We start from the raw sequence: 27,926 nt of genomic DNA, 5'->3' as shown, positions 1-27,926 counted from the left end.
GACAATAAAATCCAACATTTATTATTCAGGTTAATGAGATTGTATTCTATGTACCGTCATTTCCAATAAAGAGATCGTCATCTTTGGATTGGACTTCAAAGTCCAGTAACTAAAAGAAATATTATCCATTTTCAAGGCATGGACTATGTTGAACAAAAATAGTAAAGAGAATAAAACAAACAGATAGCATTACAGAATTTTGTGCATTACCTGTAATAATTATGATGATGATACTCTATTTGCTTTTTTTTTTTTACAGGAAAATTATGTTTAAATTCCTGCTTTAGCAATGTTTCATAACATTTTTCTGATCCACTGTTATCTTGAATCTGAAACAGCATCAGAATGTGGCAATTTTGCTTTCAAGAGTATATTTTAAAAGGAAGATTACAAATGATCAAAGTATGATACATTCAACTACTGAGGGTGAGAAGAAATTCTGACAGTTTCGCTATGTTGCTTGATAGAAGTTTAGATTATGCAAATCATACAAGTCAATTATAATTTATGAAGTTCCCAATTGCTATCTCATATATTATCCAAATCCCAAACAATTTGTAAGAACAGAGATATGAAACTTATAGTGTATTTACATGAAAAAACAGCTTCATTGTAAAATACAGACTATTTTTGCCTTACTGCACATTTCCCTGAGAATACACAATTAACAAAGTATTAACTGATTTAAACCAACAGGGCTAACATTCATTTCATCGAAGTAAAGCAAATCACATCCATGTTTAGAGGTATTTACAAATTTACTTACTTTTCTATATTATTTGGTGGAAAACTGCATCCTTGTTTTTCCATTTTTTTCAATTAAAAAAAAGGCATTTTTCATTACAATCCACATAATATACGGTATAACTTATCAATTACTATCACTTAATTTGGTTGACAAAAGCATGATGTCTTAGAAATGGCAACATACTATAATATAAAAAATTATAACTTTACATCATGCATATTATTGTGGGGTAACTGAAATTTTTTTCATAATCCTTGGAAAAGCAAGGTTTCCATAATAAATTACGCAACCCTTCATCGTAAGAAAATCATCTAATTAAGAGAATGTGAAAGAATGATTAGGGTAAAAAAACCAACAATAAAATGTCTTATACAAAACAACGGCAAAACATGATACATAATTAGAACTGCAGGCTGACCTTAGTCAACAATCAGAAGTGTGCATAGTTTACAGCTCAAATTACATTCACTGTCATCACTGTCAACCTGTAAAGCAGGCTAGCATGATGGGTAACAAAATGAGTAAAGCACGTAGAGGACAACACATTGCCTGATCAGGTAATCATTACTCTAAATTCTGCATAGATATGCTTTGGTGTTGTCTTAAATGAGAAAGCCTCAAAATAGTCCAGAGGCCATTCTAATAGACATGAGAAAATCCCACTGGTAGGATGGCACTTATGCTGATGGATTTCCACAAGCCAGTTTTGCTCCAAGGTGTCTGCAGAAAACGTGTAGATCTCCCATTAGTGGTGCTCTTACAGAAGAAGACGACAATATGGGATGCTGGAGGTGTGCTGAAAATCCAATGAATTCCCCCCACTCCAAAGTCCTTATTAAGACAATCCCTAAGCTAGGGTAGTTAATTCCCTCTCATGCCCCAAAGCTGGGTGGTGGCAGGTGGCAGGGGAAAGCAAGCTGAAAGGGAGATAAAGAAAGCTATTTTCAGATACCTATTCTGGCCACTAAAAGTTAAGGACTCAATATTAGTCTTTTTTGTCCACCTTCAAGCTCCACCCAGTTATACTATTGATTTGCTTACTTAGTTTGGTTGAAAATAGTGAAGTAAATGAAGAAATTGGTCAGTTCTTCCCTTTGGAGTTTACTTGGTGAGTAAAAGAAAGGAAATTAAAAGATATTCCCAAGCCTCAGCTTGAAATGCTGCTAATCATCTATAATACAAAAATTGGAAAATATTTTCATATTTTTTGTTTTTTTCCTCTCCTGAAACAAACAAAAAAAAATTGTAGAAAAATTTACAAGCGGGAAATTTCTCCAAGTTAGAATATTAACAAAAGTATGTTTATAAAAGTGCCTCAAAATTCTAATCGCAGTATTGTACATTCGATACAGGAAAATCAGCTTTCCTTTTTTCTTTTTTAACATGGCCTTATGACTTAAAAAAAGTATTTCTAAGAGAGCATGGGTTTTTAAATGTGTGAAGGAAAAAAACATATTTCATGTACCAACTGTTCACAAAATAACATGATAAGACCATTGGCTAAGTGTTTCTATAATGAATTCCAAACTCTCTACTTTGTATACTGAATATAAAAGCAAAATATAAATGCTTAAAAAAGAGAAATAATACAAAAAGTTTCTGGATTTCCTGAGTTATCCAGTCATTGCATTTGATTAAGATGGCAAAATACAATTTTATACAATAATTCTATTGTAGAAAATTGCAGGTACATATAAATGATAGCATTTGTGTCTAGTTAATTATAGAATGTTCCAAATTTTATAGACTAGCAATTTTTTATCCAAGTAGATCATCAGGTAGCTACATCCAGATACCAAGTTTAGTTTCTAATCCTAGAACTTCAAGAGTTTTTTTTTTAATTTCTAATAAATAGCTCCTAATAATTTACATTCTAAAAATGCCAGAATGCTGTAACTTTGCTTTAAGTACATTCATATAGATGGCCCAGCAGCCTATACAGAACGTTAAAGGTTTCCCACTATTATCAACCCATTAATCTCATTCTGTTCTAAATTTAGCCAGATCGGATAGTGCTAGACAAACCATAAAATGTAGGCTTCTAATATGAAAAGTGTGGAAATAGCAATGATAAGGATTTCAGAGTACAGCCCAATCCAAACGTATCAGTTTGAGACTTAAAGCACTTCTGCACTATATGATGTTAGGTATATACTTCCAGTCATACAATTCAATGGCACTTGATTATTAGCACTGAAAAGGACTAGACCCAATTATGACACAGGGCAGAGTATCAGAATTGGCCCCCTTTTTTCCCTGGTGTTCCTGGGATAGCATTAAAATACTGCTGCAGGATAGAAGTTAATGCCATTAAGAGGTGATGTATAATCCCTGTAAATAGAATGGAGTTGGTTCATTGCTACAGCTCTCTTAATAGATACAGCCAATTGTTTCAAAATTCAATGATGAACTTGGCAAAGGAAGGGAGAACAACAGATGTAGTTGTGATACAAGTCCTTTACAAGACAGACTCTAATTTGAATGGGATGTGTAGCTTGGATATCCTGGCTGAATTTTATAGTTGCAGTCACTGTATTGGAATAAATGCTCCAGCAAGTTCTAAATGTCCAACTAAATGGTACTAACCTCTTCAGATTGGAACCACTGTGATATTCGGCCTGTTACTCAGCAAATAAGCAATATATCTATTCTAAAGACCTTGCCATAAAGATAGGCGGAACCCAGCTAGATTATACAGCAACTTTGCATTTAAAACACAAAACAAGTATTTTTTAAAACTGTATATTAAAAAAAAGAAGAACCATGGAATTCTTTCCCATGTATGGAAAAAAACAAAAACAGATACAGCTTTCTGAGGAAAAGAGCAACATAGTACACTGATGGACAGAATCCCTGAATATGCAAAGCAATGTTGGACTAAGATCAGACCACTTCATCTGACTCCAGTCCATGTTCTTCGTACAATGCATCTAAGATGTTGAGCTGCTTTTCCATGGCTGGTAGGTAAACATTAAGGTCTCGCTGCATTCCATGATGAAAAGCTTCTTGATTTTCACATTCTGCAAGCGACAATGCAGCCACAAAGCCTTCATAGGTGGGAGATGCTCTTAGAGCTAGCTGCAAGGAAAAGAGGAAGTCAACCATGGTATCTTCTAATTTCTACTTTATCATTTTCACTGGATGATAATGATAAATGGAGAGAGAAATTATTTTAGGTCTACATAAATTATTTAAAATTAAATTATTTAAAAGTGGTATCAGCTCTACATAGAAGTCAATCATCTGAAGCCCCAGGGCCACATTTAGATACTTTCAATCGGCTTGAGCATCTGGAATGCCTCCTAAAGCCTATTAACAAATGATACTGTTTAAAGTAACACATGGATACAATTATCAAATACACCAGAAAGTGTGTATGCATATAGCAATCTATTACCCATCCAAGCTGAACATGAATTTTGTAAGGAGATGTTCTTCCAACATTACTTTTTTTTTAATAGATCCATTCAGTTTATTCTGACACATCCTTATTTGGATCAAAGCTTCACCCTCCAAAGCAGTGTTCATCAACTTTGTCAACTTTAAGATATTTGGGAGTTGACGTCCACACATCTTAAAGTGGTAAGATTGAGAAGCAAAATCTCTGGCTCCATGGGATCCTCAAGAACTGAGGATGGGACAAGACACAGCCTTAGATGTTCTTCCCATGAAACCTTGCATTCAACATCAAACCTCTAAATTAGGTATACCTATACTTGATGTAGTTGATATTTTCCTGACCAGAACCAATACAGGAGAAAAAAGGAGGACTATTGATGTGACAACAGAAATATTTCCTGCTTGTCCAACAGGGCAGGAACAAATATTTCAAAACAGTGGATTATCTTCATCTACACTCTTTGTTTGGGAAAGCAGTGAGGACTTACTGCAAAAACTCCTCGAACAACCCAGCCATGATACTGTCGTAATGTTTTGCCATAAGATTTGTCTGCAAAAAGAAAGAAAATCAGTTGCAAGATGCTGAATTCAGATCAGAAGCAACCAAAAGGAAAAAGAGGTTTCTTATTCATGTAAAATGTTTCTAACCATGATATTTTTACTGACACAAAATATTGTTTCTTTTTTAGTTGAAGCTTTGCTTTTTATTTAGTTCATGTAATCCAAAGAAAGGCAATGATTGGACAGATTTATTGGGTTTTTTCCCCTAAATTTCTCGCATTTATAAAATGTTACAAAATATTTTGTACTTACTCAGTGCTGTTTGGATGTTTTTCTCTCCATTCTTTAGTTCTGTCAAGAACTCCTTCAAAAATTTTAAACCTCTGTTTATGACAAACAAGGTATATTATATCTCTGAAAACATTCCATTAATTTTACAAAGGAACACAAAGACAGGATAGTGAGGCCCTTTGTATCTCTGTGATTTAATTTTAAGATACTGTTGTATAACAATAGAAAGCTGCCCAATATACCTCTTAGCTCTGTGAATCCATATCTATGAATTCTGTGTATATCAATATATCAAACTACTATATCTGAAAATAAACACTGGTTTTTAAATTACAAATATTTAAAATCAAATATAATCTCAAACAAATAAAAATACACCTTTCTGGAAAAAATTCCTAAAGAACAAACATTTCATTCCAATTGCATGAACCAGTTCTTGTAAAAAGCAAAGACATTTTTCCAGCTATTTCCAGGTTGTAAGAAAATTATGACAAAATTATTAGCAAGCAAAGACCATTTTTTAAAATTTAATTCATCGCATTAGGTTGACTGAAGATATTTTCTTATTTTTATGTTTCTGAAAGTATCTTGAATGACAGCAACAAAGCAAAAACTCTTCTAGAATGCAAGCACTGGTTTTGAAAATGTTAAGTATAAAGGGCACTATTATGGTGAAAAATTGCTAACAAGTCCAATATGCATATTCAATGTCTCTATATTGTTTCATGCATGTGGTTATCAAATACCAGCAATAAAGACCTCTTTGATACCTCGTACATTTAATAAAGGAAAACTAAACACATTGTCCTGCCACTATTTCTTCTCTGTAATATGGAAAATGTTTTCCTAAACTTTATAACATTCCCAATGACTGGCTAGTCTGTAATCTGCACCCAAAGACTGATCATGATGAACAAGTCCATATATTTTTAGTGTTTTTAAATACAAGTGATATCTTGGGTATTGTTTTGCATGTAATATGACAAAAATGCAACTGTTTTCTTAAAAAGTAAACATTGTTTTACATATTTTAGAGCAAAAGCAAATCCCTTCTACAGAGTAATCTCAACACCACCCCAGAGCAGAAAACTGACCTTTTAAGCCAGAGGAGGGCCTGTGTAGCAGAGTGTCGAACTTGGGCCACTTCAGTGCTCAACTCATGAAGGACAATTTTTTGAAGGGTACAGAAATGCTCTTTATTGGTTATATATTTCTGATTTATTTTCTGAAAGGATGTCAAACATACATTTTAGACTTTTTAGCAAACAAAGAAAACATGCTTAAAGATATAAACCTGCTGGTATCCAACATCTTTACTTAATGCAATGATGGGACTGAGAGTTATAATATTTGTATTTAAAGCAGGGAAAGATGCATTGAATTCAGTGTGAAAACAGACACTGGTGTTGTTGCCAGGTTCCAATCCAAATACTGCACGCCTCTAGACTAACGATGGAAAAACTAGTCTTTAAAACTCTAAATATACATTCTGCTGGTGGTTTCTTCCAAGAGCGATTTTTTCTTTTTCTGAAAAGCCTCTTTGTCTCTTTGAAAAAAGCTAAGTAACAACGAAAAGATTAGAAATTAAACCATAAAAGGAAAGAGATAATGGAATATATTTCAACCTAGAGGAAAGATAACAGAAGAGCTTTCTGTAGGTAACAATTTTCCTTGCAACTCTCCATTTTTGGACTTGGAGAACTTTCAGAGTTAACTATCCAGTTTTCCATTCAGATGAAACATTTAGGCAGCATTTCCTCTAGAACTACAAGAAAAGGTGGCTTTTCATTGACAGGAGCTCCATTTTTATCAAGATTTCCACTGCTTTTAGAAACTAAGGTACTGTTATCATCACTCCTTCCCTATCATATATCATCTGGCTTCCTTTAAAAAAAAAGTTTGTTGCGACAAAAAGTTAATGGTGCATGAAAAAGAACTGGGATGTGACTAGACCAGTGTTGATGAACATTTTCACCACCAAGTGCTAAAATGGGAGTGCGCGCGGGGAGCACCAGAAACCAGAAAAGCAGCTTTCTGGAGTGCATGTGTGGGAGTGCCGGAAACTGGAAAAGCAGTTCCACACATGTTGGGAAGCTGAGCTTCCGGTTTCCGGGGTGCGTATGCCGGACATCTGGTCTTCTAGTTTCTGGCATGCATCCATGTGCGAAGACCAGCTGACTGGTGTGTATGCACATGCTGGAAACCGGAAGCTCAGCTTCCCGGTGCACTGCTCTTCTGGTTTCCAATGCTCCTGCATGTGCGAAGATCAGCTGGCCGCCACACTTGTGTGCCAGAACCCAGAAGAGCAATGTGCGACAGCTGACATGCCCAGAAAGATGGCTCTACGTTTCACTTCCAGCATGCGTATCATAGATCTGGACTAGACCATTCACTGCTTTCTTATTTGGGTTCTCCCATTGGCCTGCTGAAACAAGCAGTTTTACGGACCTCATGTGAGAAAGCTCCTTTGCAACAGAGTGGCAAAGACAGCAGCCCAGAAAGTAAACATAGAAAAGGGCCTTGTGAGGGGATACAACAGCTCTCTTTAATATAGCTCTCTTTAAGTATATGAAGGTACATCATGAACTGCATAAAATAAAGTATAGCTTGTTTTATAACATCTAGGAATGTAAAACATGAAATAAGTATGGTATAGTAAGCATCAAGCTCCCAAAATCAGATGAGAGAGGGGGGGGGAGGGAGGGAGGGAGGGAGGTGAAACATGGGAGAATAAGCTGAAGTTAGAGAAAGGCAAATGCCGGTGAAAATTACAAAAATCTGCCTAATTCTAAAAGCACTTTGACCTCTGAACGTAATACCTAGGAGGTGATAGGCTCTTCTACAGTGATATATATTGACATATCTTGGCCAGGCTTACTTTGTTTTCAATTTGAGTACACGATAGTCTAAATGGTTCCTTTCAATTCTACAATGCTATGAAAGTTATGGCCGTTGAATGTTATACTGAATCTATTACCTTTATATTTCCTTCAAAATCCATCTTAACAGGGGCAAAGACTGTGGGTCCAAGTTTGTCTAGAAAAAAGAAAACATTGTCTTTTTCAAAAGTTTGGTTCCCTCAAGGCCCTCCTTAACTGGCATCTACAAAATTCTGATTTAGCACAGAAGAGCAGGAAGGATATCACCCCTGGACTACATCTGGTATTACACAAGGGTATCTGCCTGTGTATCAGAAAAGTGGAAGAATTGTTATTTTTGCTGTCAGGTATTGCCTCCTCATAAGCAGCTGGTGGCCTAGAGGTGAAGACGGTTGCCTCTCACTTGGAAATTTGAGAGTTCAGTCCTAGGCAGAAACAGATGTTTCTCTATCAGGACACAATCAGAAATTGTCTGCTGCAAACTCCATGTAGGCATCAGGAATGGTATCCAGCCAGTAAACACTCAGCTTCATTCATTCACCCCAACTCCACCTTGATAAAAAGGGATCCCAGGGTTGTAAAAAGAAAAAAAAAACATTGTCTCCCCAAACAGAGACATTGTGGAATATATCTCAATTTTCTGATAACATAAATTTGGCATGCTTCTTCTTCAAAAGTCTACATGACATCATTGTTCTTAATTCACTGACCTCATTCTTTTAAAGAACAGAACAAAATAATTATTATTTAAGAAACCTCCTTTCACCCCAAATGATGCTAAAGCTGTGAACTATTTTAAAACAATCTGTGTTGGATACACAGATCTCAGGTTCTGACATAATTTCTGAGAAAAATATAGCTAGTCCTCACTTAATGACAATAATTGGAACAGGAATTTAAATCATAAAATGCAACATCACACCATCATGTCCTTAGAGAAGTATTCTAGTACTTCTAGTTGTTGTTAAGCATGATGTCATGCAATTACCGTTTTTGACTGGCTTCCCCTCTGACTTCGCTTGTCAGAAACTGGCAAAGAATATCAAAAAAGGTTATTGCACGATGGAAAGATGTCATAATTGCAAACTGGGTGCCAAGGGTCCGGACCATGATTATATATATATATGCGGAGATGCTGCAACCACTGTAACTGTGAAAAATAGTTGTAAGTACCATTCAATCAGTAACATCGTGTTTACATAGTTACTGAACAGGATGTTGTTAAGTGAGGACCACCTGCAATGATAAGTTACTGAACAGAAATCTATCTCAAGTCCTAAAAAAAAGAGAATTTAAAAGTCATCAGTCACAGCAAAATGCTTGAATTGGCTTATGGTCTATTAATGATATTTTAAAGTCTTTTGTGATAAACATCTGGAGCATCTCACTAGCCTTCCCCATTGGCATTTGAAGGGAAACATCTTCGTGATAATATTTAACATGTTCAGGCTTTGCAGACTTCCTAGAACAGGGTTTCAAACTCAAGGCCTGGGAGCTGGATCTGGCCCAGGGGTGCTTAGATCTGGCCTGTGCGGTTGCCCTAGAAACAGCAAAGGACAAGCCCGTGATGCCTCTGCCGGCAAAAGTGGAGCGCAGGAGGGCCACCTGAGCTCTGTTTTCACTGGCAGAGGGTTGCAGGAGGCCATCACAGTCAAAAACAGAGCTTGGGAGCCTGTTGTCGCTGGCAGAGTGCTTGGACCACCACAAGCATAAGTGACATCAAGATGGACACGCTAATACCCCAGCCCTCCAAGGTCAAACACAACCCTGATGCAGCACTCAGTGGAATTGAGTTTGACACCTCTGTCCTAAAGCAATGGCTTTAGAAATTCCATGGCCACTATACACATTTAGAGCTATTTTAGGAGATCAGCTCAAGCCTGACGAACAACTGTTTATAAGATAGGTCCCTATACAGATAGTCCACACTTGATGACAATGACTTAGCAACTGTTCAGTTAGGATGGATTCCTCCTGCCCAAATTAGATGACAATGACTTAGCAACTGTTCAGTTGGGATGGATTCCTCCCGCCCAAATTAGATGACTTGGTGCTGTAGTTCCAATAGTTGCATTCTTTGACCATCACAGTCACATGACCTCATTTCATGTGCTGGACAACTGACTCATCTTTTTGAGGTCATGAGACTATTATTTATGATGAGTTTTGCCATTTCTGGTCTTTCCAGGTCATTTCCAACTGAAAATGTTTATAGGAATGTTAACTTACTTAATGATTACCACATTCAGTTAACAACCATGGTGTTCATTTAACAACTGCCACAAAAAAGATATAAAACCAGGCCCACTCACTTGGGTGCTTCAACTTACAATGCACGACTTACAACAGAAATCCTAGTCTCCCTTAAGATTGCAAGTTGGGGACAAGCTAAAGTGGTGAAGATGCAATGGAAATGCATAAGAGATTGAACCTGGTCAGAATGAGCTAAATGTTTAGCAGTTTCTAAATTACACTCTGAAATAATTTTACTTTGATTAGGGAGATGTGTGACATATAAATTTAATAAATAAAATTTATTGAAATCAGTCTTTCAGACAATCAAGATCAAGACGCTATATAGATCTTGAATTGTTTCATGCCTAGATAGAAGGTAGCATCCTAAGAAACCACTATGGAAATCAATGGAGTTTCATGGAAATAAAGCAAGAGCCAGATGAAAAATACACAATGAAACATCTATAAATAGGTCTATTAGAAGTAAGTTTCATAGATTATTGCTTGGTACGAAGGAAACAAATCAAAAGCTGTCCCTAATGAACGTCACCCAAGCTGGTCCATACAACTACAGTTGGCTATATGCAACCTTCAAGATTCTGAAGTTTTATTTAAGGCTTATTTCAGACATGCTGAATGTCTGAATTTGCACATTGCAAGGCAATTTGATTTATGCACCAGGCTAGAAAATAACAGATGGTGAGCCCTAATCCCATTTTGGCATAAAAGCCACCTGGGTGACTTTGGACTAGTCACTCTCTCTTAGCCCAGCTCACCTCAAAGGGTTGTTGTGGGAAAGTCAGGAGAAGGGAGGAATATTAGGTTTAATTTATTAAATAATAATAATAAACACAGAATAAAAATAAATAATTTAAAATTAAAATAAAATACATGTCAAAACATCCTTCAAGAAAAAATTATGTAGGAAAATAAAGCTATAAAGTTATATAAAGGTATTATTTAAATAAGTGACAAAGATCTGTTGAGGACCCAGATTGTTGGGGGCAATATGCTGACTCTCTGTAAACCGCTTAGAGAGGCCTGAAAGGCCTATGAAGCGGTATATAAGTCTACTGCTATTGCTATTGCTATTGCTGTTGTATCTGCCTAAAATAAATCTGCCTGTAATAATGAACTGTAATCAAGTTCATTATTCTCAAGATTCCTTCCTTTCACCAATAACCTTTAACAATTATGGATTATTATGGGTTATTGCCACCAATAACCCATAACAACTTCTCAAATCATTCTCTATCTTCCTAACTATCATAACAAAGAGAGACTTACTTACTTTACTGAATTACTTCAGAAAAGTCTAAGGCAATCAGCAAATACTAAGAATAAGTAAGGACCACCTATTTACAAATTACAGAATCTATTCTATGACTCAGCATAGAATACCGAAGAGCCAAATGGAAATATTCATATGTAATAAATGTTATGGAGAAAACCAGCAATTATACTTACCCAAGACTGGAACTATTTCATAACAAGAATTGAGAAATTCTTCTGTTGGTATTCCTCCATCCTCAAAAAGCTTGATATCACTAAATCTTTGGAAAAGAATGCAAACAGAACATGAAGAAGTCAAATATTGCAATAGCAATAAAAATAATTCCACCCTGAATCCTATTTCAAAACTTTCCACTGGTAGTCTTTGATTTACAAATGTAATTATGATTGATCACAATTGTGTTATGGCCATAGGTTGAGGCATTTTTGCAACAGGAAATAATTTTACAGTCTTTTTCAAGCCACTATTAACCAAATGCTATGATCATTAAATGAACCAGCATTTTCTGGCCACACCAAAAAATATTACAAATTATGGAATGTCCTAATTGGTCATAAAGCTGCCCTGCCCAATATGCAGACACATGATCGCAGGAGGAAGGTGGTGTGAGCATTTGTGATGATTGGGAGTGCTTTATGGGCTTTGTTTCTGTCATAACTTTGAACGATGATAAAATGACTGGTTAAGGGACGATCTGTAGTTTATAATATTTATAAATGTTTACTAGTTTTTCTTTTCTCATAACATATTAGGCAAGCATGTAGCTCTCCAAATTCTGTGGAGATTTATGCTGTTTTGGACTGAATTCCATTAATTAAGATGTTTGGGGCATGCTCCATCCAGGTGGCACATTACCTATAGTTCATAACACTGAAGAAAGTAGGAAAATCAGTGTCTGATCTGTTTACAGATTCTTCTAAAAGCTCTAAAGATTTGTCCTCTTGAATGTTCCCTTCTGGTAGCAGCTTGTTTTCGCCATCTTTACTGGGGCTACCTTAGATTTAAAGAAACAAAAGTATTTAAATGGTATGGAAGCTAATTGTGGAAAAAATGACTTCTAATTAATATTAGACCAGAATGGATTTCTATGTGCAGTTTCCAGGTAACAAAGCTGGAGATGCATTATCATTTATTTAGTTAGCAAATCCATAAATATTTTTCCAAACAATAGGAAAATAAACAACATATCAAATTTAAGCAGATTCTATATCCTTATTACTCTAATTGAATTCTCTAGTGCAGGGCTGTCAAACTCCAGCCCCTTGGGCCAGATGTGTCAAATGCTGGCCACGCCCACGCCCAGTTTAGCAAAGTGGAAAAAAGTCCTGATATGTCACGTGACCCCTTGACAGCCCTACTCTACTGCCTCTTTGTCTTGAAGACAAACTCTTAACAACAGTAGATGTCAAACATCCATTATTCAAATGTTTGGTTATTATAGAGAGGTCGATCACATCTCTTCACAAACACATATCCACTCACTTATCTTTCTTTCGATGTCTTTATTCTTCTGACTTTCATCCCTCTTTTTCCCCTTCAGATGTGGCTTTATCAGTCTTTCATGACATGGAACTAGCAGGACAGCCACAGAATGAAAAGCACATTGCAAAGTACTGTATAACATTGTGTTCTAACTGGCCCTATTCAAGCCCACACATGCGAAGTCTGTACCAACTCAGGATTCTGTTATGGCTAGATATGAAATAATTTCTCCACAGATTCTCCAGAGAACAAATAAGGGCTATTTTCTTACCTTTCTTTTCGCTTCTCTTTAGGGGTACAGGGGATGATTTTTCAATAAAAGTTTTTTCACAAAGGGTAGTATTTTTATAAATAGACCCATTTTCACATTTCTTTAGTTGCATCTTCCTGGGAGGAAAGAATTTTTTAAAAAAAGGGAAAGCCAAATGAATGCTTAAAATTAATGCTTGTCTTACATAATGTTCTCACCTTTCCTTCCATTTTTATGTATAATACTACATTTTTAAGAGTTTACTATTTCTGATCCAGTAGCTGCATTTGCATCTTTAGAAAGCAAAAGTCTCACTATTGACTGTTCAGTTGGGAGTTTATTTTTTCATGCTAATAAAAGAAGAATGAAATTTATTTTTAAAACATAAACGCAGTATTGGCAGCAGAAGCAGATGGTTCTATGGGTGCCACGTGAATTTTACAGTATGTTAACACATTTATTTATTTATTTATTTATTTATTTATTTATTTATTTATTTATTTATTTATTTATTTATTTATAAGGTATCCATTTAAAATTGTCTAATGGCATTGGCTTAATATTCAGAAATGTAAGACAAATTCTTTGGATGGACTCGAGTCTAAATTCAAAATTTTTATATGGACGAGAGTTTTGAATTCTGGTCATTAAAAAAAAAGAAAGGAAGTTGGAAGTAACTTGTGGCTTTCCAGATGTTGTTTGGCATCTACAGAACCACCTCATTAAAACACCATTCTTTGCAATAGCTTCTCCCTGTTGTTGCTACCACTAATAGAGGATTGGGATCACCACAGAAAGATTAGATATTGATAAAATCTCCAACTGAATGAAGAAAAAAATAAGTTGTACCTTTCTGTTACATTGCGGCTAAGTATGGCCGGAAGTTTCAGCTGCAAGGGGGGAAAAAAGATTGGTTATGAGTTCAAGCACTGGCAACATTCTTCCGGTTTGATATTGTACCTTAAGTTCATCAAAATATGGAAAAAATTAAAACTATGTATGAATGCTACAGTACTCCACTTAATTTAGTCTAATGAGTAAACAAGAAATAACCAAGCTAAGCAAATCTAAAATTCATGCTAATGCCACACTACACATAAATAGCAATTTTCAGCTATGGCAAGTAAAGAAGAGAAGAAAACTGAAAGGGATTTCATATAAATTATTAATTCTGGAATTTCAAAATTTAACAACCTTACAACCCAAAATATTTGTTGAGGCATGGACAAGTTTATTTGTGTCATTTTTATCTCAATTATTTTGTTTTCCAGTTTGAAATATGATACTGCTCCCTCTGTTTGGCTTACATTTTTAGTATCTGAATGACAATGATTTTCTAAATATAATCAGGGTTTTTGCATACTGCCTTAAAAGCCGAGAGCTCTATGAAAAAAATGTTCAAACTATTTGAGATCCAAATTTGACTGCTGACTCTGAAGTCTGTTATCACTTTTTCCAGCCACCTTTCATCATGTCAGTTAGGAAGGTGGAAGTTATCATATTCTAGTACAGCAGGCTATCATATTAGTGAAAGCATAAATCAGCAAAAATCACATGATATATTGCAGAAGGAAACAAATCCTGCACTCCACATTTCATCCGTTACAGGTAGTCTTTGACTTACGACCACAATTAAACCCAACATTTATATTGCTGAGAAATTTATTAAGTCAGTTTTCCCCTATTTTATGACCTTTGCCATATTTGTTAAGTAAATCAGTACAATTGTTAAATTAGTGACACCATTTTTAAGTGAACCTGGCTTTCCCTTTAACTCAACTTGTCAGAAATTCACAAAAGGTGATCACATGACCCTGGGACATTGCAACCATCACAAATATGAATCAGTTGTCAAATATCCAAAGGTAAATCACAGGACCATGGGGATGCCGCAATGATCATGTGTGTGAAAAATGGTCATTTCACTTTTTTCAGTGCCATTGTAGCTTCAAAGTCATTAAATGAACTGTTGTAAATTGCAGACTACCTGTATACAATCCATGAACAACAATGAGCAAGAAATGAACTTCTGAAATATTGCAGACCACACCCAAAGCAGCATTTGACAAACTTGCTTGGCAATTGGTTTTTTTTTAACCACGACATTGAAATGTATCTTTAAAAAAACCTTAGGAAAAACCATATTTGTAATATCTGTTAAAAATGCATAGTCTGTTAATAAATTTCTCACTCATATTTAAAATTTGTTCCTTAATGCCTTTTTCTACAAAAAAGTAGACATATTACAGGCTTTCTTGACAAAAAAAATCATAAGCCTATTTTCCAGTATAGCACATCTCAAGCCAAAGTTCAATTATATATGCATTTGGAATTGCTCATTCTATGAATATCTAATGAATGATTTCCATAATAGAAAGTCACCCTTTTGGCAGTTGAGATGTACAGTGCTTGTTTGCTACAATGATTTTATTTGACAGAAAGCTACTGTTTCATGACATATTAATAATGCTAAAATTTGGAGGGAGTTGTTTGCTGTGTTTGAGAAAGAGTCTTTTTTATTTGTTTTAGGAATCTGATGACTTGCCCAGCATTTAGTTTTGATTCTCACTGCAGATTGCCAAAATGTGGTGCCTTTATTGTTCAGTAGTTTATCTGAGCAATAACACTAATTTGTGGATGATTTCAGGACTCATGAAAAGAGCAAACCATATTCAGAACCATAAACAAACATAAGTTGTCAGTTCATAAACTATTTTGTAGCATCTGAGATTATATAAATTTACCTTGTTTAATTTGCGAATAACTGCATATGAAGTTTCTCCTGGAGTATGTTGAAGAAATTCAGAAGAAAAGGCAGCATTTGCAATCTGCATACATTCTTCAAGAGTCTTCAGGAATGTGGCACAGCTGGAGTTCAATAGTACGCCCATATTAATTCCATGCTGCAAAATTAAAAGTTTTCAAGCATTACCCAAGCTTTTGGCTTTCCAACCTGCCATCATCATTACCCCAACTGCAAATCTTCAATATCAGAATTCACTTTTCCCAGCTCGGATGACATATTTATTTATATAGCAAATTAATTAACTGTCCTTCATTGGTAAATTCCAGGATAGTTTGCATTTAAATAGAGGTATAGCAATGGAAGCTACAATTTTTAAAAAGCTAGAGTAGATTTTGTTAGTGTCTTCCTAACAATTGGGAATATGCTGTCTAGAAATAACTGCTCAACTGAAATAAGTTTAACTGATCTGGAAGATATGAAATTTCAGAACAAAGCAATAATAAAATCAATTACTGATTTTAACTTTAAAAGTGCATGGGGGAAAAACGTGTTTTCACTTCCAGCCAACAAATTAATGACAAGCAGGTCTTCTTAGGGAGTATATTCCATATCTGGATGCTACAGCTAAGGAGTTCTTTTCTTGACATATATCTCTCATAGAGAATGTATAAAGAGGAAGACCTTAAACATTTTTCATGCCTTCAGCAAAAGGACCCCAACTCTGTCTGTCAGGTTTCCTGACATTAAAGTACACAGGCTGATTTCTGATACTGAACTTGACATTGACAGTTCATTAAAAGCAAGACAAATGATTCAGATTGCACTGCTGACTGCCAGAACATATAATGTATTTTAACCAAGACCTTGTTATCCAGGTAGGACTGAGGTTTCCTGGAAAACTCAGAAGCTTTTGCATCTTTAAAAATGAGGCCACTCTGAGTTCTCAGGATGTCTCTTGCCTATTTGCCTTTTCATTTAAAAGTGAGTGACAGGGTAAGGCAACTGTCCATTTCAAAATTCACTCTATGTGTAATTATATCTTGCATGAATTATCTGAGTAAGAGGAATATAAACAGCTTCTCTCTTTCAAGAGTATTTTCTCTATAGTATTAGTTCTAATCAAACATGAGAGGTGATTTCTTAGTGTCCTGGTTAGTTCTTTACAACCTAACAAAAGGAGCAGGGTTTTGCTACGCTTTAGAGCCGTGATGGCAAATCTATGGCACACGGAGCCCTCTCTGTGGACACATGAGCCGTTGCCCAATTGAGCTCCATCGCACATGTGTGCGCACTTCCCACTATCCAGCTGATTTTCAGGTCTCTGCTGTGCATGCAGAAGATACGCAGGCATGCATGGCGGGGGAGTGTGTGGGGTGCAACACCGCCTGCACCCCGTTTTTTGTTTCAGGAGGCTTTAGTGAAGCCTGCTTGGCCCAAGCGGGGTGGTGGTGGTGGGGAATCCTGTGCATGCGCAGGAGGAGCGCGGGGGAGGGTCGTCCATGCATGTGCAGAGGGCAGGGCATGTCCCCACGCACAAAGACAAAAAGGTTAGCCATCAGTGTTTTAGAGCTATGTGTCAAGCACCTACCAAATATGGTACTGTTTAGAATACACCCAGGTCTAGATTTCTTATCACTTCCATATTATGTACATGTGAAAATCAATTAATTCACCTGTAGACACAGTTCATGGTGATCAGAACACTGTGACTCAGATCATCAAAAGAGGCAGGCCAAATCTACTTTTGGAAGGCCTGAATTATATTTCAAAGCCGAATATTGGTTGCTGTATGGAAGCCAGAATGAATTTTTCATCAAATAACTTTGTAAGAACAGAAGAAAGGCCTGATATTAGAGCAAAAATTATAATAATATAATCTGAAGAAAACATTTGTTTTCTCAAACTCCCTCTATAGGATACTTGTCCTGAAGTCCTTTGCAAACATCTCTAATACTTCTGACAATGGGAGTGCTTTTTGGAATGTGTGTTACCTGAACATGTGAAGTTGTAGTAGTTGCTTTAATTTTTTCCACTTGCTGAACCAGGAGGTCACAATATAATCTAAGTTCTGCCATTTTTGTTTTCAATATTTCAGTGTTTTCTGTAAATTCTAAATTAAATTAGAAAAATAAGTCATAGTTGTTAATATGTTATTCTATCAAAGGCATCTCCTATATCTACTCAACAATTATTTTTCCAAAGAATACTGTATTTAGAAAAGTGATCATTTAATTATTCCTTAAATTCTGGAAAGCAGAATAAAAAACCCCATGAAACCAAATTTGATATTAATATAGTATATTAATTTTTGACTCTAAAACAATATACAAGATTTCAAATTAGAAATTTGTCTTTATATAAGAAAATAATATATAATATATTCTTAAATAACAAAACCAGATCTTTTTAGATCATGTTTTAAAGATAGATTTGGATAGGTTATAACTTTTCACTTGGTGGAAATTAGAAGTAATATTTGAGTAAATGCAATTTTTATTATAACACCTTTTTCCTACATTATAATTACTATGCTTTTAATTAACTGATATGACTTATAAAAGAAGGAATTCATTGTTGCACAGTTGTTAAATTGTCCGATGTTCAGGAGACATTCATACTTAAATCCCCATTCAGCATAAAGATTCCCAGGAATAAAAAATCTCAGAGATATTTTTGAAAGAAATAAAACAAAGCCTGTTCAACAAAGCTTGTGTGCAACAAGTAATTCAAAGATTGGATATGAACATAAATAGAAAATATTACTTTGGGGGAAGCTGAGAAATATTACATTAAGTTGATCCCCATATGAGAATTACTTGCCTTTTTCTTTTAATGTCCGAATATCTGTCAAACAAGCCTTGGCAGTTCCCAGGGCAACCAACCATTTTTGTCTTTCAGCTGTATCTTTAGCTTTGAGATAAAAGTACTGTTCTCCAGGAATCAACAAATCCATGCGTGTATTATCTGTAGAATGAACTAATATCAAGAGTTAGGTGAGACTCAATCAACATTTCCTACAGTCACATTTAGACTAACTTTATTCAGACACAATTTGTCTAATTATAAGCATCCTTTTTCTTCCTTTCTTCTAAATAAACCAAATGAAAACTCCCGGAATTACTAATCAGAGTTCTTTTCTACAAATTTATGGATAGGAGAAACAGAAAAAAATCAGAATCATAGCTCCATTGGCTAAATCAAGTACACAAGGAATAAATAAACGAGGAGGTGTTGCAAACCACCTTAAGACCTATATGACATATTCTGCATTAATCAATCAAAGTATGGTTATATCTCATATTAATGAGTTCCACTTCCTTGTCACAAAAATTATAGTTTATCTGATATTAGTTTTCTTTTAATTTAATTTCTTCTTTGATGTTAATTCTGGGTTTCATGTCAGTTTAAAAACTAAGCTAATAAATTATTGTCCCTGTTGGTTAACTGATATTAATGTAGATCTCTTCTTTTTCACATCTAACAGGAAACAAAGCAAGATAGGATGGTTTTTCATTCCAAAGAGGTGGAGAAAAAGACCAGGAATGTATTTGGAAAAGTATGGGCTTATGACACTTACTCACAGATTACTATACACAGCTTATGAAGCGGCAGATGACTTTCTAAACAAAGCCATTGAATGTAATAAGCAAGAAGATATATTTTGTGGATATTATCTCTCTACCTTGAATTTCACAAACTGCCATCTGAATGCTCCCCTTACAGCCTTTCCAAGCATCTTCCCGTGAGTCATAATAGGATAACACACCTCCTGCAAGAAGGAACCACCGAGGTTGCCAGCCTGGAAAGAAATAAAGCAGTGTTTTAAAATCACAACTGGAAAAAAGGGTATATTTTACTGCAGGTCAAAGAACAAGCCCAAACTTGCTCCATGGTTAATGAATTTGCCCTAGCAAAAACTGTATGCTCTATAAAAATATAACGTATACAGATTTAAGTATGTCACATCAAACCAGGAGTTAACTTTAATTAAGCAAGAGGACTTCTGGAGTTGAAATCCTAACACCTTGAAGTTGCTAAGATTGAAAAAATACTGATTTAGAAGCAGTTGGTTCCAAAAGGCCATTTTGCTCAAGAGACTGCAAATCAATTAAGAGAATAATATTGTTATTATCCAATCTGTAGTTTTAAGAGAGGTTGCAACTTTTCATGGTTTTTGTTAAACAACCAGTCCCCTTTCTCTCTGTCATTAATTTTTTTTTATTTAAAATATGAAATTAAATGAAATTGTTTGTAGGTGAGAAAAGATTAATGTGAAAGAGCAATTTAGGTTATTTAACTTACTCTTATAAAAATTCCATACCAAATTTACTTTTAATTCACCTTTATGTTACTTATTATATACTCTACAACACCCACAGTAAATGTGTATCAAAAACTTTAATAACAACTCTTGTCAATCCATTCTACACATGGATTTGCATGCCATCAGATCTGGAAAAGCTATTATACAAGAATCATCTGTGGGAAATAGATACCTCTGCTCAAAAATTCAGTTCGCACTGGTTTCAGTGAAGCTGTCTCTCAAATTAATCAGTATCAGTCAGTAAAGGAAATTCAAAGAATTGAAATCCTGTTCACCTAGATAGCTCTGGAATTAAGTAAAGCTAAGGTCTGGATAGCAATCTAACTTAATCTTGCTTATAGCTGTGTACCAATATACATCCATTAAAGTCATAGATACATGCAGCATTCCTGCACCCCCACACTTTCCCAGATTAATGACTTGATGTTCCATTTAATACTAAAAACATAAACTGTGTTCTATATTCAGTGGAAGTAGAAGGTACATAGATATCATTAACTTCTGATGAAGGGTTGAGTGGGAAGGGAAAGAATTCACTTACTCGAGACAAGTTGTTTACTGGGGAATTTATGAATGTGAGAGCCATAGAAAAAGGAGGAATCATAAGACATAATTAGAAAACAACATGAGACATACTAGAGCCAAGATAGAAATAATTAACCAATACTGTAATTTTCCTCCTTTGTATTAAAGCAGCTGATACTTAACCTACATGCAAAAAAGCAGCTTTAGATCTCAAGAAAACATAAATTATCATGTAAATAATTCATAGAATTCAGTAGATATAAGCTTTTAATTAATAATTGGATTGCTGATTATCATAATGTTGTAATGATTATATGCTGATTATGTTAATGTGATCACAAATTGTGCGCTTTTGTCTAATTCCAGCACAAAAACTGTTCTTTCTACATGAATTGCATTTATAGTTAGGTGGCATGTTTAACCCCAATATGTGTGAGACCATCTGGGCACTCATTCTGTGATGCTATTATCATATCTTGCACCATGGCATACAGACAGAAGGAAGAAGAAATGAAGCATTTCTTATATTTCAGCTATGGGGTCTTGAATAAAATAAAATCACACGTTTAAGTGTTGCAAATGTTAATGTATCAGAAAGCATAGTTTATAGATGTAAAGATACAAAGAGAGTATTCAAGACTTACCAGTGACTTTTTAAAGCATTGAATATAAAATATACATTTTTAATATTTTAATGGCAAAGAATCAAGTTTATTCATTTTTAAAATAACCCCTGATTTATTTTGGGACTTTTGCCAGAAAATTCTAAAAAGTATACTTTTGGAGACTACTTTTCTAAATTTTTCCAAGGCAACTGAATTTTAATAAAGACTCAATAAAGACTTATTCCATATGAAGAGTTTTTCCATTATGATTCATCCCTAGCTTGGTCTTTGTCTTCCAATGGTATGCTTATTGCCACTGCAATTGAGTCTATCCACCTTGCTGCTTGTTGTTCTATTCTTTTCTTTCCTTCCATCTTTCCCAGCATCACAGCCTTCTTCAGAGAGCTGCATCTTCACATAACATATTCAAAACAGAAAAATTTGAGTTGGTCATTTGTGTTGTGAGTGAGAATTCTGGATTGATTTGTTTGATGATCCATTTGATTGTTTACTTGGCTGGATATGGTGTTCCAAGAAAACTCTCCAACATTAAAGTTCAATAGTATTAATATTCCTCTTCTTCAAAGTCCAAATTTTACTTTCATAGAGTGTCACCGGGAAGACTATGGGTCCCTGATTCTTTCCATTCTGATTTTCATAGGTATCATGGCGTTTGAATATCTTTTCCAAGGCTTTCAAGGTTGTCCTATCAAGTGCTAGTCTGTGGTGTATATCTGGACTGTTGGTTCATTTACTATTGATGGATATCCTAATAAGCACAAGCTAGACCCTACTTCAATATCCTCACTGTCAATTAGAAACACACACATACACACACTTGACCTAAGAAGAGAAAAAGATTATTTAATCAAGAATGATCTTAAGATATAAATAAGAACATATGAGAAAAATTGTTCCATCAAGTATGCTGCAGTTTGAACAGATTTATAAAAAGCCACCATAAAATAAAACTGGCATAGTAAAAATGCAGTTTATATTCTGAATGCAGTAAGAATGCAGTTTATATTCTGAATACCAAAGACAAGTAGTGGCCTTTTTCTAATCTCAACTCTACTTCTTCTAATGAATGTATTTCAAATATACATACACATATACACAAAAATGCATGCACACATAGCAGAGGCATCCACAATATTACACATGACCAGTGTAAGTGCCACTCTTTTATCCATGCATACAATGTCAAGACACATGTAGAAAAGGAATTTATATTATGTAACTTTGTTGGCATTTGACCCTTTAACCTGCCTTGGGAATGCTTCTGTTCTTATCTCTCTTGGAGAAACTTTACAATCATATAATTGCTACTAAAGCTATTTAAATTGATTTAAACCTTTGATCTTCAAAATATTACTAAATTATAACCCTTAACTCTCATCCCATATGCTAGGATGGCCAGGGCTGATGGGAACTATAGTTCATCAATATTTTGGGATTATAGGTTCTAGAATAGGTATTGTATATAAATTTTAGAAATATATTGCAGAAATCATCACTAAATATTAATAAATTCTGTTTATGTTCTGTTTAGAACCATTTTTGAAGGATAGCTAGTGAACTGTAATGAACCTAATTGAAAATAAAGCACAGAGAGGAAAAAAGATCAAGTATGAAATCATGATTCAGATGCAAATGTTATCCATATTTCAACTTCAATATTGAATTTATTTGGATCTTTGTTAGACACATTGATAACTATGTTTTTAAGTATTTATGCTGACTTACTAAAAAGAAAGTTGTGCTGCCCAACAAGTCTTATTACTATAAAACCTCTATATCTGAGATTTACAGCTTAAACTCAGTTAACCGGGTATATCATTCTTTAAGTGCAAAATAGGAACTCAGAGACATTTGGTATTAACAAAGGAAATACATCTGGATATTTACCATTGTAACTCTGAATAAGTTAATAACAACAGATACAAATAGTTTAAACATATATATTAAAGTTACAACCCCCGGTATGCCCAAATATGGGAGGATCACTACTTCTATTCTCTGTCCTCCGGCTCGTCCTTCGGCTGGTTATTTATCAGCACAAATACAACATATATATCTATATCTATCTATCTATCTATCTATCTATCTATCTATCTATCTATCTATCTATCTATCTATCTATCTATCTATCTATATATATATATATATATATATATATATATATATATAACTTAAATGTACCATATGTCTCACACTAACATTATTCATTTAGTGAATTTCTTATATTACCTTGGTCTATTTTTAAACCTGATTCTTGTTCTATAACTCAGGAAAAAAACACCTGATACTCTCTTTTTTAATGCTGCATGATGATATCACACCTTCCTAAATTCATCCTCCTTGCACTTTAGACTGCACATATAATGTAAATAAATCCTTTTAGAGCAAAGTGTATTTGTTCAAGATTGTAAGATCATTCCGTTACAAAAATAGGCAGGGTAACCCGCCTCACCCACGATTTATTAAAAAGAAAAAAAACTCTGAAATATCGCATTAGCATAATGGTAAATAGGCTTCCATAGTTGGAAATTCCTTTCAGTAAAAACCTGAAGGGCAGCAGAAGATACAAAAAAAGTTCACAAAGTTCTGAAAAAAATAAAGGAAGACTGCTTAACAGTAGCCCTACCTTCTTGGGGTGGTACTGGGAAAGTTAAAATTGGGAATGAACACAAGTTAGTAAAAGATGCTAAGAACAAAGGAACAATATACCATTTGCTCATAAAGAATGTCAAAATGCTAAATAGTAGCAAAGAAAAATCAAAATTTCTTAATGTATATCTTCCAATAAAACACTATTTTTTTCTGTGAAGCAATTCCGCAAATCTGTATGAAGGGGCAGGGCTAAACCTTTAAGATGATAGGTATACGTTTATGGAATATTTATTGAGTTTGTTTTTTAAACTTTATTTATATCTCACCTTTATTATTTTTATAAATAACTCAAAGTGGCAAACATATCAAACTCATCCTCTTTTTCCTATTTAGAATGACTGCCCCAAACTTTATTTATATCTCACCTTTATTATTTTTATAAATAACTCAAAGTGGTAAATGTATCCAATTCATTCTCTTTTTCCTATTTAGAGTGGCTGGCACAAAATTACCCAGCTAAGTTGGGACTTGAACTCAAGATCCTTAAATGAGTTTAAATCTCTAGCCCATTGCATTTTAACCACTGACGGTCAGGGAGAAATTTACATAGATTAATCCTAAGAAACCATTCTGAAGAACTGGTGAAAAGCCAAATAATTGGAACAAGGCAAATATTTCTATCTTCAAAAAGGCTTTAAAAAAAGACCCTTGGTACTAAAATTAGTCTCATCAAGAAGATTCTAGAAAAAATAACCACTTTATGAATACTCCGAAAGTAATATTCTATCATAGATAACATAAAAAAATCAATCACGTCAGGCAAACATTACCTTATTTTTTGATTAGGCAACTTCCTTTGTAGATTGCATTAACACTGTAAACATTATATACCTAGCTTTCCTGAGAACACCATGATAGCTGTGATTGTGTTATACTACAACTGAACAGAACAAGCCTTATATTTGCATTGTTTATTTACAGTGCATTCAGAAAGTATTCAGACCCCCTTCACTTTTGGTCAATTTCGTTATGCTGCAGCCTAATTCTACAGTTGTTGAAATTCATTTTTTCTCAATTATCTACACTCAGTATCCCATAAAGACAAACTGAAAACAGAATTTTAGAAATGTCTGTAAATTTATCAAAAAGGAAAAAAAAACTGAAATATCACATTAGCATAAGTATTCAGATCTTTTGCAACAACTTTGAAATTGCTGTCATATTGGAAAGTGAACCTTCAGTCCAGTCTGAGATCCCAAGCACTGTGGAACAGATTTTCATTGAGAATATCCCTGTACTTTGCTTGGTTCAGCTTTCCCTCAACCCTGACCAGTCTCCTGCTACTGAAAAACACCTTGACAGCATGATGCTGCCACCACCATGCTTCACTGTTGGGATGATATTCAGCAGGTTATGAGTGGTGCCTGATTTCCTTCAGACATAACATTTAGAATTGAGGCCAAAACAGTTCGATCTTGGTTTCATCAGACCACAGAATCTGGTTCCTCACTGTCTGAGAATCCTTCAGGTGCTTTTTTGCAAACTCCAAGCGGGCTTTCATGTGGCACTGAGGAGATGCTTCTGTCTAGCCACTCTGCTATAAAACCCAGATTGGTGAAGGGCTGCACTGATGGTTGTCCTTCTGGAACTCTGTCCCATCTCCACACAGGATTTCTGGAGTTCAGAGGGTTCTTGGTCACCTCTCTTAACTAAGGCCCTTCTCCCTCAATTACCCATTTGACCAGGCAACCAGCTCTTGGTAGAACCCTGGTTGTGCCAAACTTTTTCCATTTGAGAATTATGGAGGCCACTGCGCTCTTAGGAACCTTCAGTGCAGCAGAAACTTTAGTGTAACCTTTCCCAGATCTATGCCTGTGTCTGAGGTCTGCAGGCAGTTTCTTTGACCTCATGGCTTTTGCTCTACTACAGTATGCATTGTCAGCTGTGAGGCCTTCTGCAAAGAGTTCTATGCCTTTCCAAATCATGTCCAATCAGTTTAATTAACCACAGGTGGACTCCAATTAAGATGCAGAAACATTTCAGCAACTAACAAGAGAAATGAGAAGCATCTGAGCTAAATTTCAAGTATTGTTGCAAAAAGTCTGACTTATGCCAATGTGATATTTCACTTTTTCCTTTTTAATAAATTTATAGACATTTCTAAAATTCTGTTTTTACTTTGTCATTATAGGATACTGAGTGTAGATTAATGAGAAAAAATGAATCTCAACAACTGTAGGAATCAGGTAGCAGCATAACAAAACTGACAAAAGTGAAGGGGAGACTGAATAGCTTTTGAATGCACTGAATTTGATTCTGTTTAAATTTACTATTCTTATAGTCCAATTTTTCTTAATAATCTAACCTGTGATCAAAATAAATGAATTTAACTGTCTGGATTTCAGCAAAGTATTTGCCACAGGCATTCTGATTAGCAAGCAAATTAAGTGTGGGCTGAATAGAGCAACAACTAAGTGGATATATAGCCTACTCAAAATAGTATTCACAGGTTACGCATTAGCAGTTTCTAATAAAATTAAGAGATATTAGGCAGAGAGCCACAAAATTTAGACCAAGATTTGGCAGAGTCTAATACAGGTAGTCTCTGATTTACAACCATTCGTTTAGTGACCATTAACTTTACAATGGCACTGAAAAAGTGACCTATGACTAGTTTTCACATTTATGATTGTTGCAGCATCCCTAGGATCACATGATCAAAATGCAGGCACCAAGAAGCTGGTATGTATTTATTACAATTATGCTGCCCTAGGGCCATGTGATCACTACTGGTAATCTTTTCAGTCAGCTTCCAAGAAGCAAGTCAAAGGAGGAAGTCAGATGTGCTTCACGACTGCAGGAAAAACTCAGCTTCAGTGCTTCACTTAAGAATTGTGGCAAAAATGAAGCACAACCCACTTAACAACTGCCTTGATTAGCAACATAAATTTTGAGCTCAATAGTTGTAGGTCCTGGACTACCTTATAAGAAAATCACAAAGAAATTGATTTGAAAGTGAGCAATGAGGATGATCAGGAGATTAAAAGCTAGTCTCATACAATTTGTCCTATGAAAACAGCTTGAAAAAAATTAAGCTGGAGACGGCATCTACATAATTTATAGTAACCATGTCTCCAATTTGTTTTTTTTTTAAAGAGCAGGTTAGAAAAACTGTAAATGTTAATTATTCGTAGTTCACTACATTGGCAGCACTATGTATCCTTACCTTCCAATCACTTAACTGCTGATGGATACTAGGCAAAAAAAAAACTTTTTCAGATGGTGCATAATCCCTTTTTGCTTAAATGAGGTGCTCTGTCCCGTTTTTTGTCCAATTCTTTCTCCTTTAGGGGCAGCATCTGCATGGTTTCCCACAACTCCTTCTATTTCTGAACTTGAATTTAAACTTTAGCAAGCGAGTTATTTTCCAGGACTGGACTGTCCTCCCAAGCCAGGATCCCTCGATTCTTCAAGGCAAAGCAGCAGAGCTCAGACTCTTAATACTCCCCCCCCCCCGCCAGGACCTCCAACAGCCAGCAGCATCTAAATTAGGCACTCAGGACATTTTCCTTTTTTTCCTAGTTTTCAAAGTCACTACCTCGCTCTTTTAGTTACAGGAACCAGTTTCCAGCTTCAAGTTCAGGATTTGCCGAAATGGCGCAACTTAAGCGGGTTAACAAAGACAAGGTAGGACGGGTAATACTCACCGCTTAGATAGTTGGTCCATTTGTATAGTACCCCCTCCATAATGACAAGGTCCCCCCATCCAGATCTGCTTGGGACAGGGGAAACCTTGCCCCTGGCCTTCCCCCGGGAAACTTTTAAGCTCTCAGCCCCACAGCTGAAGCACGGACAGCCAAGGCCATCCTGAGGCTGGCAGAAGTCCGGCCCGCCTTCCTGTCTCCTTCCCCGCCCTATTTCCCCCCCCACCAGCCAACTACTTAGCCTTACGCTACTAGAGTAGAAATGCAGATTTAATTACAGCTACGGGCTTCATCCACTCCGCAGAGTTACGTAAATACGTTCTTGAATAC

General features: G+C 35.3%; 1 protein-coding gene across 1 annotated transcript; it reads right to left on the bottom strand.

The window, feature by feature from the left end:
• Positions 1-27,783, bottom strand: PLEKHA8 (pleckstrin homology domain containing A8). The gene is made up of 14 exons (XM_014064625.2): positions 27,600-27,783; positions 19,508-19,624; positions 18,646-18,801; positions 17,817-17,935; positions 15,824-15,982; positions 13,929-13,969; positions 13,101-13,216; positions 12,203-12,341; positions 11,521-11,606; positions 7,917-7,975; positions 6,034-6,164; positions 4,961-5,031; positions 4,636-4,697; positions 1-3,826 (listed from the first exon to the last, which is right to left on the bottom strand). Exons 1-14 carry the CDS (start codon positions 27,637-27,639, stop codon positions 3,632-3,634), a joined length of 1,491 nt encoding a protein of 496 aa, XP_013920100.2. The 5' UTR covers positions 27,640-27,783; the 3' UTR covers positions 1-3,631.
• Between the last annotated feature and the right edge of the window lie 143 nt (positions 27,784-27,926).

This window comes from Thamnophis sirtalis, unplaced genomic scaffold (genome assembly GCF_051295495.1).
Source record: "Thamnophis sirtalis isolate CommonGarterSnake01/CBP01778 unplaced genomic scaffold, rThaSir2_p1.2 scaffold_4, whole genome shotgun sequence".
Lineage (NCBI taxonomy): Eukaryota > Metazoa > Chordata > Lepidosauria > Squamata > Natricidae > Thamnophis > Thamnophis sirtalis.
The sequence above is the reverse complement of the archived record's forward strand: the minus strand, read 5'-3'. Positions and strand labels throughout refer to the sequence as shown.

Coding starts and splice junctions, on each gene's coding strand:
- PLEKHA8 (XM_014064625.2), bottom strand. CDS start 27,639: ATGGAGGGGGTACTATACAAATGGACCAACTATCTAAGCG. Junction 13,217..13,928: donor AGCCGCAATGTAACAGAAAG/GTACAACTTATT, acceptor CTTTCCTCCCAG/GAAGATGCAACTAAAGAAAT. Junction 3,827..4,635: donor TTGTTCGAGGAGTTTTTGCA/GTAAGTCCTCAC, acceptor TTTTCCTTGCAG/CTAGCTCTAAGAGCATCTCC.